We start from the raw sequence: 15799 nt of genomic DNA, 5'->3' as shown, positions 1-15799 counted from the left end.
TCGCTCCGTCCATCCCTATACAGACCAGGATCCCCCATTTTCATTCCAGTGCTCCTCTACCCATTGCTCATCTCCTCCCTACTCCCCTCTTTTAACCCCCTCCTCCTTCTCCCATACCGCATGGTTCCCAGTCCCATCCCCACCTCCATTTTTTCAGGGGCTAAAAAAGAACCCCGAGGTGCAGCATCAGCAGCAGTAATAGGATGCTCCACCTTGGGGTTCTTCCTTAACCCCTGCAAAGGGCGTGAGTGGGGCCTCATATCTAAATTTTGCCAAAAGCTAGATACACACTATACAATTTTTGTTGTTTGATTTCCTTTAGATTTACCAAAACTATGTAGTGCAAGGGCCTGCCTGAATGCATACAAATTTAAACGGTTAAGGTTTGACCTCATATTATATGGTTTTGGTAAATCTAAAGGAAAAAAATCTAAAGAAATATTTTTTTTTTTTTTGCTGGAAGATTTTGGTGATAAAGGGCATTCTTTACTAATTACTGTTCCTTCATACACTATGCAGGTAATTGAAAGTAACTCTTGAATCCAGTAAAAGATGGGATCATACATGGCTAGAATACACCATGAGGTATATTTCCCGTACTATAAATCTCAGTCACTGTATTGGTAACACTCATTAGTAAAGTCATAAAAAAGTCCACTCTGTACATATAACTACCATGCGATGGCAATTTTTACACAACCGCTTTGAATGGTCCATGCCCTGCTGTTCAACAAAATTGAACAACAAGGAACAAGAGTCATTGACATCAAAACAAAGATTATATCATGTCACGCTTCCAGTAAAAATAAATTCTGAGAACACTTCAGTTCAGTGTTCTAAGGAACAACCCAAGTGCCAAAAGTAAAAGGCAGAAGTAAAAGACTAGTTTTCCTAAAACCTGTTGGTTTGTTTTTTTTAATGACAGATTTTGTAACAAGGAGCAATATAGGATTGCTGCCTATAGAAACCTATCATGTTTTACATCTCATTTTCAGATCTGTACACTCAGAATCTAAATGGTACCTAATAAACAGTTTTGTATCCATATTTATTGCCCTGGGATGCAATCCTTGGCTTACTCACCATTGGGTAAAATGCTTAGTTGGAACAGAACCAGGTCACCCTCATTGAAACACAAAATGGGGTTGGGTATTCTGGGAAGAGATCCTGAGTGCACCGATGTCACAATCTGTTCCCGCTCTTTCGACTTTCTAGGTGTTGGCACTGACCAAGTGTCCCCTAAAATGTAGATGGATTCATTGTAACAAGTACACATCAAATTAAGAATTTTAAATTGGTGACAAACCACCAGCTGCAAGCATTCATACATTTAGAAGAATTCTGACTATCAAGCTTGTGTAGGGGTCACTGCAGTTTGCAGGGCCAAGAGATGCACTCTAAGTTATAAGATTGGGATGGAAGAAGTGATTGTACAGGTGTTACAAAAGTATGTGAATACAATCAGTCCTGATGCCCTGTAAACAATTTGTGGTCAGCACATGCCTAGACCAATCATATATGATAGACTTGGTCATCACTGTGGATGGTCAATTTGCTACAGATGAGATTGCCCACTGAAAAGCAGAAGAAGCAGAGGCATCACCAGGCCCAAGCACCAGCAGTATGTGCCTGGGTTTCCTGCTTGGTGCCCAGAGTCAGCAAAACCCACCCAAGTGGTTTTGCATTTACACTATTTGGGAGTACCAGCAAAGCCACAGGTCCTGTTGCCCCAAGCTCTTCAGGGGCCTAGGCATAGCGATTATCTTTCTTTGTAGACCTCACAATCAGAGTGGCACACACAGGTGACTATATATGTTTGTTTTTTTAAATCCCGCACTTCTCCATTAACTGACCTGTAAGAAATGCCTCAACGACCTGGGCGCTGGAAACTATTACACCAAATATTCCACTGGAGGCAAAGACTACAAGCTGTACACGCTCACTATTCCTGATGTGATCTGGACCCAGAACATTTAGCACCTCCTGGAAGATACAGAAAAAAGATGTTCATGTAACTGATTGGTTGCTGTGAGTTTTTAAACTATACCACCATTGATGCTTTTGGCTCTCTATTTGTATTGTACACTGTATTACATTATCTAGTAATGCAACTCAGTCAATGTTATCCTATATGAGATGATACACTCCACATATAGCATCAGAACTTATCACGGTGTTATAGGATTTGGGGGCAGAGGTCATAAAACACCAGAAATTGTTGTTCTATGATACTAGAGGTAAAGGTCCTACAACCTGAGAAACCATTACCAGAGAAACATCTGCCCAAGCTGTTAGGCCTAATGTACACGGGACGTTGTTTAACCTCTTCTGAACGATTTAACGTGGCAGCTAGAAACCGGCATCTAAAAATCTCCGTCTACCTGCATTTGTAAAAAAAAAACAAAAAACAAAAATAAAAAGGTCTGTAAACGAAAACGCTGCTAAACGCAAATTACCGCGTTCTTAAGCTTTCGCTTTTCAAACGCCTCTGAACATCCGTCCGAACCCATTTTTTTGCGTTCCGAAAAATGCTTCTCAACTCAACTGCATAGAAACGACTGTAAACAACCCTGTGTACATATCCTGATAAGATATTATAGAGGAGAGTCCAGGGGCAGCTGAAAAAAATGCCCAACTGCTCCTAAGGCTTAGGCTTCATGTACACGGGACATTATTACAACCTCTCCAGAACGATTTAACTTGACAGATAGTAACCCACCTTTAAAATGTCCGTTTAGCCACGTTTACATGCCGTGTTTCGCTGCGTTTTGCATTTAAAAGCGTTTGAAAAAAAAAAAATATTTTTTTTTCAAAATAGCCAAAAATGAAAAACGCCTGTAAACGAAACGCAGGTAAATGCGAGTTACTGCGTTTAGAATCGTCTGGCGCTTGAAATGCCCCTAAACTCAGCATCTGAACGCATTTTTTTTTTGCTTTCCAAAAAAGGCCTCTAAACTCAACCGCCTAAAAATGTCATTAAACAAACCTGTGTACATGTACAAATAAGATAACATTGGATGAGTTCAGGGGCAGCTGAAAAAAGCATCTGAACGGCCGTTTACCAGCAGCAGTGTACATGAGGCCGGGACATTTTTACAGCCTCTCCTGAACGATTTAACTTGACAGATAGTAACCCGCGTTTAAAACGGCTGGTTTTGCCTCGTTTACATGCCACGTTTTGCAGTGTTTTTGCTTTTCCTTTAAAAACTGGTATTTGTAGAAACACACTCTGCTTGTCCTATTGTCCCAGTTCTGAAATGTTCAGTGATCATTCTGAGAAGTCTGATGGGATTGCCTAACACTAGGCCACATGAATGAAAACTAGAGGAAAGGCAGAGAGACCGGTTCTCGTCTTTTTTTTAAGGCCAGTTTCAAAAATGAGAGGTATTGTATGTTGTTTTCTGGATGATTCTGCTGTCTGTAGGTCACATGTCATATACAAATTGTATTGTGTCTTTCTGGTGGCTTCTTGAGATTATTATATAAAGAGATACAAGTGTTTGGGTACAAATATCGTTTCTAGTTTTAATCAAAATCCATGAACCTAATACAGAGATATTCGTGGGCCAAAAGTAGGCTCAATTAATTTTTATTCTTTTTTGTATAATCTCTTTTTATTAGAAATTTTGAGAGTACAAAACAACAATAAAAACAGTAATGATATATAAATGATATAAGTAAAATGATATACAAAACAGAAAATTGCCTCACTAAGAAAACTTCCATTAATATTGATAATAAATATAACTGCCTCTTTGTAAGTAGTTGGCATCTTTTATCCTTAATAAATTTAATACGGTTTCACACTACGGGAGCTTCTTTGATTCATCTTTACATGCATGCTTTGCCGGTGAACCATCGATTATTCCCTATGTGAGCATTCCCATTGGACACCAAAGAAAAGCCACAGAGGTTTCCCGTCTTAGGCTGGGTTCACACTAGCACGAATTGGATGTGGGTTTCTCCGCATCCAATTCGCATGACAGGAGAATGTGACTATGTGACCATGTGACTATGGAGCCGGGTTCGCACAGATTCCGGGCGGCTGCGGAGCTCACTGCAGAAGGGTCCTGTGTGTCTTTGGCTCCATTTCTGGTCTGAATACAGGCCTAAGATCAGGCCTGAAATGGAGAACAGGGGCCCCCTGCTGTGAGCCGCATCCGTATTTGGTGTGAACCCAGCCTCAAGGACATTTATCATACTGCGCTCATGACTCTTATAATCTACTATTCCCTCTGGAATGTGGCCATCTCATATTATATGTTGGAGGCGCAACTGAGTGTTTCACCTTTTTATACGATATTCCTTATCAAGGTTTTTTTTTTCATATATGTTGAATACCTAATCCCTCACATTTTCCTTGGAGTGATCTACTAGTTTCATGATTGGACTATATCAGCGGCGGCCCGTCCATAGAGGGCGCACAGGCGCCGCCTCCCCTATGCATGCTTCTGACCCCTTGATCTACATATCAGTGGTGCTGGACCATGGATTCCAATGCGGCGGGGGTGTTTTTTTGAAGCGCCTGATTAGAGCCAGAGGGTGAGCTCGGAGCGCAGAGCATTGCACTCCGAGTCCACCTAGTTGTGTGACTAAAGCAAATTAATTTTCGCTATTCTCACACTAAAGTTCCTCCCCGCCAATCTGGAGGCCGGTCTGTGAGACCTGTTTCCCGATTGGCCGAAGCGTCAGGTGATCCTATCGGCTTCACAGCCCGTTTCCTACTGTGCACCTGTGAATCGCGCTGCGCTTTCTCAATGGGCTGGCTGCGGCGAGGGCCGAACTTCTGGCAAACTCAGCAGGAAGTGGGAGCGGGTACCAGGTACCCGCTTCCCGCCACAAGGTGCCAAATGTGGCACTGAAGTAGGGAAGCAGAATATCGGTAAATTACTTTGCTGGACACAGGACTCGATTAAAGGAGTTTTATTCGACTTAGGCCAAAGCAGTGGACACCTGACCCGACTCTCGTCTGCATGCTAAGCAGGGGCGGACTGATAACTCATGGGGCCCCCGGGCAATAGGAGATTATGGGGCCCCCAGGCAATCAGAGATTATGGAGCCACACAGTATAAACACACACAGTAAAAACATACATGTACACACAGTATACACAGACAGATGTAAAAAAAACACAGATTTATACATACTGTCCCTGGTTTTACTGAGGCTGGTAACCCTGATGGGGCCCCCTAGTGGCCCAGGGCCCTCGGGCAGTGCCCGAGTGGTTCAATGGTCAGTCCGCCCCGATGCTAAGTGTGTCAATTACAGCTTACACAGTGTACATATAATTTCAGTATATTGCGTCACAAGTGAACATTTCCGTTATACAAACATTTTAGCCTTTTAGAAGTCAACCTACGCTTTTGATACCAAACAAGTTCTGCAAAACATATATTTTAAACCTTATGCAAAACTTTTGTTTCTTTGCAGTATGCTTTTTGCGGTTTCCTTATCTGTCTCAAATAATCAGCAAGCAAGGTTTTCACAGAAAAAGGAACGTAGCAGGTTTCTGTGATCAAAGGGGGGGGGGAGTAAGTTCAGTGTCTAACCACAGCCTGTCACATGTAGTTTCAACATGAAATGTAAGGAATATTTTTCTTAGCTAAAATTCTAAATCAGTCTTACTACGCACATAACTATGGCCACATAAACTGACCCTCGTTACCACTTCAGCACCAGAGGGGGGGGAGGTCCGAGAAGGCAGATAAGAGGAGCTTCCACTTCTGCTTTAACTTCTCAGCTGGCACACAAAATATCAGTTTCAGGTGAACTGACACTTTGGGGTTTATTTACTAAAACTGGAGAGTGCGATATCTGGTGTAGCTCTGCATAGAAACCAATCAGCTTCCATTTTGTTTTCAAAGCCTAATTAAAAAAGCTCAAATTAGCAGCTGATTGGCTACCATGCACAGCTGCACCCGATTTTGCGTTTTCCAGTTTTAGCAAATCAACTCCTTTAACAGTATAACCTTTTTTGCATTAAAGTAGAACTATAGGCAAAACTTTTTTTTTTCATTTTGCATAGAGTAAGGGAGGGTTATAAGCCCTGTCGGATTTCTTTTCCCTATCTGTGTCCCATTGCAGAGATTTCCCTTCACTTTCTGTCCCACAGCCAAACAGGAAGTGAGAGGAAATCCCTGAAAATTAAGGGAATTCCTTGGGGACCCCCAGGTCACCAAGAATTAGTGTCCCATTTGAAGATTTCCCCTCTATTACTTTTCTGGGGACAACCCAAAATTTGACATTTTCTTTCTAGTCACTTTCAATGATAATGGTAAGCAGGACAAATAGAGAGGGTGAATCTCGTAAACGGGGGGCACAGACAGCAATAAAAACTGACAGGTGTTCCAATCCATCTCCACTCTATCCAATACTAAAAAAAAGTTTTGCCTTTAGTTATACTTTAATGTTTTTATTACAAAGGCACTGAACATAAAAGACATTTCAGAACCCGTGAAAGAGTAAATTCAATTTTTTATTCTCTTGCACTAAAACCTAAGAGATTATACAAACCAAGTATGCCACCTAGAGAGCTGCAAGAGTACTGCATCAACTGCATGAACTCAATGACATTAATTACCATTGCTGGGGCTATAGATTAAGTGGCATTAAACCAAAAAACAAACATCTAATATTTTTTAGGCTGTTTTCTCTTTATTTCCACTTGCTAATCAGGACAGTAACACACCTCCTGTAATAGGATTTCTCCTCTGTCTATGGAGGTGCGCTGCACGTATCTGGAGAGCGAGCATGGACAGAGCCTGCTCTGCTCTCAATGGGCAGCTGGGAGTAAATTGACACCCCTGTCTGTTTACACCTCGCTACCTCCGATCTACCACTTCCAGGTTTTTTTACTGGGCCTGGTCGGATCCAAAGTTAGGTGGGTGTAAATGGACACAAGTTAGTTTACACCTGTCTGTCCATAGGGATAAGGAACTACAGATCAGGTTCGCCTGAAAAACTGACAGACAGATCTAATCGAAACACCCGTCTGAAAGGTACCAAAATAATTCTGTTGTCATTTCATGCTACAAAAAATAATTAATCTCAGCTAATTACATCTCTTGGAGGCTACATGGGCAAGATGTCTCCACCAGAATCCCTAGCAGTCCTCTGCTGTACATACTGCCCACTGTCATACCCTCTACAGTCCTCTCCTCTACACACTGCCCACTGTCATACCCTCCACAGTCCTCTCCTCTACACACTGCCCACTCTCATACCCTCCACACTCCTCTCCTGTCCATACTGCCCACTGTTATACCCTCCACACTCCTCTCCTTCAAATATTGCCCACTGTCATACCCTCCGAACTCCTCTCCTGTACATACTGCCCACTGTTATAACCTCCATATTTCTCTCCTCTACATACTGCCCCATCATACCCTCCACACTCCTCTTCTCTACATACTGCCCACTGTCATACCCTCCACACTTCTCTCCTGTACATACTGCCCACTGTCATACCCTCCACACTCCTCAACTGTACATACTGCCCACTGTCATACCCTCCACACTCCTCAACTGTACATACTGCCCACTGTCATACCCTCCACACTCCTCTCCTCTACATACTGCCCACTGTCATACCCTCCACACTCCTCTACATACCGCCCACTGTCATACCCTCCACACTCCTCTCCTCTACATACTGCCCACTGTCATACCCTCCACACTCCTCTACATACTGCCCACTGTCATATCCTCCACACTCCTTTCCTCTACATACTGCCCCATCATACCCTTCACACTCCTCTCTTGTACATACCATCCACTGTCATACCCTCCACACTCCTCTCCTCTACATACTGCTCACTGTAATACCCTCCACACTCCTCTCCTGTACATACTGCCCACTGTCATAACCTCCACACACCTCTCCTGTACATACTGCCCACTGTTATAACCTCCATATTTCTCTTCTCTACATACTGCCCCATCATACCCTCCACACTCCTCTTCTCTACATAATGCCCACTGTCATACCCTCCACACTCCTCTCCTGTACATACTGCCCACTGTCATACCCTCCACACTCCTCTTCTTTACATAGTGCCCACTGTCATACCCTCCACACTCCTCAACTGTACATACTGCCCACTGTCATACCCTCCACACTCCTCAACTGTACATACTGCCCACTGTCATACCCTCCACACTCCTCTCCTCTACATACTGCCCACTGTCATACCCTCCACACTCCTCTACATACCGCCCACTGTCATATCCTCCACACTCCTTTCCTCTACATACTGCCCCCATCATACCCTTCACACTCCTCTCTTGTACATACCATCCACACTCCTCTCCTCTACATACTGCTCACTGTCATATCCTCCACACTCCTCTCCTGTACATACTGTATGGGACAGCTTCATTGCTTTCTACTTCATTGCTCTCTCCCTGCAGACCGGATGCTGGTTTCAGCGCCACACCAGTCGCAGCTCAGGACTGATGTCTTGGAATACACATATCATTTTCATATATTAAGTTTTAAGAGTGGTAAAATAAAAGTGGATGCACTGAAGGACTCAGTGGGATGGCCAGTGGGCGGATTTGGTGGGATGGCAAGTGGGCTGGCCCTGGGGAATGTTGGTGGTCAAGTCGGGGGCCCAGGCCTAAAGCTGTGTAAGGGGCCCCAATGAATTATCTATACTACAGAATAAACAAATGCAGAATGCAGACGAGAGGGAGTGATCTCTTTACCACTGGCTTGTTGGAGGGGTTGGAGACAAATTCCTACGCTGAAATCTCACCCATGGAGCCTCTATTTCCAGTAGAAATATCGGCAGGACATAGGTAACCTGTACTGTGAGAATTTCAGGGGGCGCCTGTGTTGTGTATTCACAAGCGTACAAACCAGAACCGAATTGGTATACTTGTTCCAGGTCAATGACTGAGAATGTATAGATGCCAGAGCATCAGCTTGACAATCGGGTTTATCACTAAGAAATAGACTCTACCTAGACTGAGAACTTGAGACCTCATACATTCTACTGCTGCCCTTCATCTGCCAGGTGCCATCAGATGGTAGGTCATCCTGGGGTCCAAACTTCCATCTGTGACCCCACTGGCAGAATATAGAAATAGCAGACACCTGCTACTGCCGGGTCTCCAGGTATTTCCATTTCCTACCTCTGTAACAACCATAAGGGCCTCAAGAGTTTTATACAATATGGGGAAGTAAAGATAGACCAGATCAGTCAAACCATCCATCACCCTACGTAAAGGAGTAAACTTCATAAAATATACATGCTTCTTTAAGGAAGTATTGGCTAAATATAACCTGGTTTGTTGTTTAATGACAGCTAGACCTAGAGGCAAATAAGATACATTTTAAATTGGTTGTAAATCTCAGACATGAAATATGAACAAAGCATATCCCTCTATAATGTGTAATTCAATTAAGAGCACTAGGTGTCATTTCTGTCTGCTGCTTTGTTCCTTTGCCATCAGCATGAATCACTTCTGACAATTTTTCCTGACACCAAGAGAAAAATGGTGACAGGTGAAGGACCTCCAACTGATTGACAGCCTCAGCTCTGTTCCTGTGTGCTGAGAGAAGGGGGGGGGGTGTCCCTTCCCTCCAATCAGCTGCCAGAGATCTTCTTCAGTGTAACTTCATCTCTCCGCCCCCTTTTTCTGTTAGCTCGGAAAAATAAATGGAAAGGAACTATTGAAGAGCTGATCCCAAGGGTCTCTGCCACATCCCAAAATGAATGAAGAAACAGGAATGCCCCAAAGGGATATTGCGGGCAGAGAACCAACAAGGGTCAAGGAGTTATAGATGCAAAGAGAACAAAATGTAAAAAATATGAAAATTTTATTCAATGTACAAAAAGCTCAGACAAGGTTTATAAATTCTGAACTTTGAACGGATGTAGAGATAACTGCAGATAAACAGGTACAACCTATGTAGGAGGATTTGTTTCATCTCTGTGTATCACCTGAGGTCAGTCACCTCACTGGTTATATGTAAGGGTTTACAACCACTTTAAAGCATGCACTGATAGCCTTTAGCTAGGGGGACGGACATGATAAGACTAAGTACCCGAGCAGCAGAGGAACCTTACTTTACCCAACGGCTGGGTTCTCTAGGCTCTTTAGACTACAACAAGGTACTGTTTGAAGGAAGATCATTTAGTGACATTTGTTCATTGTTGACTTTGTTCATTAATAGCTGTTTTGAACCCACCAGTTTTCTACTCCTTCTCCTCTCTGAATCCTCAATCTGCAGGAGAAACTGTCCGTTGGAGCCAATACTCATGGATATCTTGGGCGCCTTCATCAGACAGAACTGGTCACAGAGTTCCTCTGCAGAGATGTACTGCGCACAGCGACACCTGCACAAAACAAATAGATCGCTTAATATTGGCATAGAGGACCGGCTTCTACTTCCTGTACAGGTCAGTGTTGGGTGGAGTGTTGTGGGGTATATACTGTGCTACAACCCATTGTTAGGACTGTACACACAGAGGAGTGATGTGTTTTAGCATTAATACTCATATTGTTACCCATATGTTCAAACTCCCATAAATCAACACCTGGTAAAAAGTGAACGATCACCGTTGAGTAATAAATACATATTAAAGTGGTTGTAAACCTCAGACATGAAATATGAACATAGCATATCCCTCTATAGCGGGGGTCTCAAACTGGCGGCCCTCCAGCTGTTGCAAAACTACAAGTCCCATGAGGCATTGCAAGGCTGACAGTTACAAGCGTGACTTCCACAGGCAGAGGCATGATGGGAGTTGTAGTTTTGCAAGAGTTGGAGGGCCGCCAGTTTGAGACCCCTGCAGCCTATAGTGTGTACTTGTCTAAATCCAGAGCAGTAAGTGTCATTTCTGTCTGCTGCCTCCTTCCTCTGCTATTAGCAGAGTCACTTCTGATAAGTTTTCCTGACACAAAGAGGAAAAAAGGTGATAGGGGATGGAGCCCCAGGACACAGCCTGTGATTGACAGCCTCAGCTGTGTGGAGGAGGGTGTGTCCTTTCCCTCCAATCAGCTCTCCGAGGTCTGCTCTGCAGTGTTCCACTTAAAGAGGAACTGCGGTCTGCTCACATAATTTGTAATAAAAACATCTTTGCCATTCCGAAGCTTCCCTCCAAACACTTTGCATATTATTTTATATATACTGCGATTCTGTACTTGCCAAATATGCCGCAGAAATCAACCCTCCATTGAGTCTGGCTGCAGCCATTTTAACTGTGGGCAGCTGAAGCTGCTGCCTGTTCACTTCCTGGATTTACACAGACACACACCTCCAGTCCTGCAGCTCTCATTGGCCCTTTTATGACTCATCACCCCTCCCTTCCAGGCAAACTCTCACAAGAGTGAGTGAGAGAGAGAGCTGTGCATGATGACATAAGCCTAGGCTAATGACCAGACAAGAAACAGGAAGTGGGCTGTATAAGGGATTTACTGGCAGAAAAAAATGTTTTACTATCCAAAGTTAAAACAACAAGGGCAGAAGATTTAATAGATGGAAAGATGAAAAAATTACTGAAGGTCCACTTTACGCTCTCCACCCCCTTTTACTGAGTGCCCAGACAAGCTTTATACATTTTGGATTTTAAATGGGTGTAGAGAAGAGAAGACCTCAGATAAACAGGTACAACTTATGTAGGAGGATTTGTTTCTTCTCTGTATCAGCTGAAGCCAGTCACTTCACCGGATATATATATATATGTGTGTGTAAGGGTTTACAACCACTTTAAGCTTGATGTGGATCTAAATAAAACCAAGGTATCCGTTTGATTGTATGTTAACATTACGATTGTGTTATAAAGCAAAAAAAAAAGTTCTGACATTCCAAGTTCAGCGATGAGCTCTCCCTCCAGCGGGCCACAGAACGGGGTGCAGTCATATTGCTCTGTGGAAACACACTTTCGTGTGGCTGCCAGACGCACTTCAACCGCAGAACAGCGTTCCTCCACCTACAAACAAAAGAAATGTATTGACTTTACCACTAACAACATGACAATTGCAAGCAACTTTAATGAAGGGTTTCACAATATTAATCTATGACTGTATCTGACAAGTGTCTGCCTAATGTGTTGTGTCATCGGGGGGATTTTGGGAGTCCTGGTTAAAGGATACACAAAGGCTATATGCTGCGCACTGGTAAAGTCAAGGTATCCATGAGAAGCAAAGAGATAAACTGGAGGATGATGAATAAACATTTAAACATTTAACATAAAACTTGCTTCCATATAGATGTAGCACCCTGATGGTTAGGCAGGGTTGCTATTAAATGTATTTGCCAAGTGATAGTTGTCTTGGCCAATTGTTAGAAGGTCAGTTGATTTCCCCCTAATTCTGGAATTGCTGCACTTCTCTCTTCTGTCACTAGATGGCTGGGTACCTGGTGACATTAGATAAAACGAGGGCATTGCAAGGACAGATTAGGAATGAATGGGGTGTCTCAGCCAATGGGCAGGAATTTTCTTGGGTCCCTTGGCCTGCTGGGAGAACCTATTTATTTGGGTGAGGTCAGGTGATCTGGGTTCTGTGCCTCCTGGACGTCTGTCTGGGTGGACGTGTGTTGTGCTGCCCTGGGCTGCTAGGCCAGAGCCTGAGGCCTATCCCGTGGGAGATCTGGCTGCTAGGCTGTCTGAGGGCCTATCCAGAAGCAAGAGAGCATCGTAGGGTTGGGATTGCGGCTTACAGTCCAACCAAAAGTGACGGTTTTGCCGGCCGGAGAACCAGTCATGGTGGGAGGTAGAGGGGAAGCTGTTGCCACTAAGGGACCGTCCACCTTGTTACCAGGGACCAGCGCGACTCTCACAAGAGTGAGTGAGAGAGAGAGCTGTGCATGATGACATAAGCCTAGGCTAATGACCAGACAAGAAACAGGAAGTGGGCTGTATAAGGGATTTACTGGCAGAAAAAAATGTTTTACTATCCAAAGTTAAAACAACAACAAGGGCAGAAGATTTAATAGATGGAAAGATGAAAAAATTACTGAAGGTCCACTTTACGCTCTCCACCCCCTTTTACTGAGTGCCCAGACAAGCTTTATACATTTTGGATTTTAAATGGGTGTAGAGAAGAGAAGACCTCAGATAAACAGGTACAACTTATGTAGGAGTTGTACCTGTTTATCTGCAAGTACAGGAGCAGTATTTTCACCAACCGGGGACGGTGAAGAATTGGGTAACTTCAGCAGCTTTGTGTGCAAAGCCAGTGAAGCAGGCCAGTGGGGTGAAGCTTGAGTATCTTGGATGTATCTTGGATGCCAAGCTATAGGGACCCAGCAGGAAAGCGGGGGTGACGCTTGAGAAAGATAGAGAGAGAGAGAAGATTAGAAGAGATCAGGAGATCCAGTGGCTGTGGATCAGCAAGTCTAGTGAGAGAGACTGGGAGCTCAGTTGAGTGAAGATCTACAATAGGAGATTGTGGAGGAAGTGAAAGAGTTCATTGTAATCTTTGTTAGAAACTGTTCAAGATTGTTGCCGTAGGAGACAGCGTGTCTACACATGCAGATGTGGTGTCCGGCTGGGAGCCTTTGCCTGCATGGCTTTCCAACTATAGAAGTCTCGGAGTCTGCTAATTAACATTTCAACTACTAAAGGGTGTCCTGACCCCAATCCTCTCTCCCACAGTTCTGCTGTTTAACCACTTTAATACAGGGCATTTTCACCCCCTTCTTGCCCAGGCCAATTTTCAGCTTTCAGCGCTGTCACACTTTGAATGACAAATGCGCGGTCACGTGACCTTGTACCTAAATAAAATTTTGATAATTATTTTTTCCCCACAAATAGAGCTTTTTTTTGGTGGTATTTGATCACCTCTGTGTTTTTTATTTTTTGCGCTATAAACAAAAAAAGACCGACAATATTTATTACTTTTTGCTATAATAAATAGCCCATTTCTTTTTTAAAAAGGAAAAAAATTTTTTTTCTTCTCAGTTTAGGCCGATATGTATTCTTCTTCTATATATTTTTGGTAAAAAAAAAAAAAATCGCAATAAGCGTATATTGATTGGTTTGCGCAAAAGTTATAGCATCTACAAAATAGGGGATAGATTTATGTCATTTTTATTATTAACGTTTTTTTTTTATTACTAATGGCGGCGATCTGCGATTTTTATCGCGACTGTGACATTATGGCGGACAGATCAGACACTTTTGACGCTATTTTGGGACCACTGACATTTATAAAGCGATCAGTGCTATAAAAATGCACTGATTACTGTATAAATGTCACTGGCAGGGAAGGGGTTAACACTAGGGGGCACTGAAGGGGTTAAATGTGTCCCCTAGGGAGTGATTCTAACTGTGGGGGGGGGGGACTGATGAGGGGAGAAGACCAACATGGTTTCCTATATACAAGGAACATACGATCAGTTCTCCTCTCCCCTGACAGGACGTGGCTCTGTGTGTTTACACACACAGAGCCACGTCCCTGCTCTGTGATGAGCAATCGCGGGTGCCCGGCGGACATCGCGGCCACCGGGCACGCGCACCGGGTCCCCAGTGATGCGCCGAGCATGCGCGCGCTCTCCACAATGCCGGGAAGACAAAGACATCATATGATGTCCGCCCGGAGGGAGGAAGGGTTCCTGCCGCCTTCATTTTACAATACGGCAGTAGGCAAGTGGTTAAGAGACAATAAGTCCCTTTGCATTCAAGAAGTTTCTAGCGCCCATGAATCTACCTTGCATTACACCCACCATGCCTCGTAACCCACTCTACACAGAAGGATGTCAGCTGTCCCTGACTCTGGAGGTCATCATTAGGCCTCTGGAGACCCGGGACCTTGCTACATAAACCATGAAGTAACATTTATTGTGTGGCCATAGATAAAGCACACAGTCCAGATAAAAACACAGTCATGTGTGAATGACACAGTCCAATTTTAAAAGGTAAAAGCCCAAGTAAACAGGCTCAAGGTTCACATAGCACCCGGAAGGCTCGCTGGGATCAGCTGTTGGTGTCTTGTAGGAAAGGCACACATCAGCGTGGTGTGTAGTAAGACTGGAGCCCACTAAGAAGATGGCCCCAAGTGCATGGGCGCCCCATGATAATCTTGCATTACATCATATTTGCCAACTGTCCCTGTTTTGCTTTGACAGCCACGCTTTTTACTAAGCTGTCACGGCATGGCTGTGCCCCAGGTAGAGTTCCGGAACCTGCACTGCGCCCTCCTAAACCCAGTCTTGTGCCCTCCTGATCCCCACCCCTCATCTTTTCTTAGTGTTCAAAATGGATTTTATTGAAAGTACCAATAAAATAGGATTTTTGACTTACCGTAAAATCCGTTTCTCTGAGTTCATTGACAGACACAGCGCTCCATTATTAAGAACCATAGGGTTAAATCACCCCCTACAGGAGTAGGACACTAGGCAGAAAAAAGACTTGGCTACACCTATGGGCAGTCCTAGGTGATATATACCCCCCTCTCTGCTATAGGCCTTCAGTTTAGTAATAAGCAGTGTCAGAAGCATCAAAACTCCATAGAGAGGTGGGTGCTGTGTCTGTCAATGAACTCAGAGAAACGGATTTTACGGTAAGTCAAAAATCGTATTTTCTCATTCGTTCATTGACAGACATTGACAGACTCAGAGGAGGGAACCACGGACAAGAGCAAAGAACCACTTCATCTTTGTGGTTCACCAGGTAAGAAGTATGACATGGTAACGCCTACAGTTACGACACTCTGTGAGCAGAGGTGATAGCAACCAAAAAAAGCCACCTTCTGGGACAGAGCAAGTAGAGGAACCTCCCAAATATTTCTAACGGGAGGCTCCTGTAGAACTGAACGCACCAAGAGTAGATCCCACGGCGGTAGAAGC

General features: G+C 43.9%; 1 protein-coding gene across 1 annotated transcript in view; it reads right to left on the bottom strand.

The window, feature by feature from the left end:
- Positions 1 to 15799, bottom strand: part of LOC141109904 (uncharacterized) — a 152217-nt gene that overhangs the window by 5946 nt on the left and 130472 nt on the right. The window contains exons 44-47 of the mRNA XM_073601156.1: positions 11812 to 11939; positions 10196 to 10343; positions 1854 to 1983; positions 1084 to 1239 (exon numbers count right to left, since the gene is read on the bottom strand). Coding sequence (XP_073457257.1) covers positions 1084 to 1239; positions 1854 to 1983; positions 10196 to 10343; positions 11812 to 11939 — 562 coding nt within the window. The remainder of the gene's footprint in view (positions 1 to 1083; positions 1240 to 1853; positions 1984 to 10195; positions 10344 to 11811; positions 11940 to 15799) is intronic.

Source organism: Aquarana catesbeiana, linkage group LG10, assembly GCF_042186555.1.
Source record: "Aquarana catesbeiana isolate 2022-GZ linkage group LG10, ASM4218655v1, whole genome shotgun sequence".
NCBI lineage: Eukaryota > Metazoa > Chordata > Amphibia > Anura > Ranidae > Aquarana > Aquarana catesbeiana.
The sequence above is the reverse complement of the archived record's forward strand: the minus strand, read 5'-3'. Positions and strand labels throughout refer to the sequence as shown.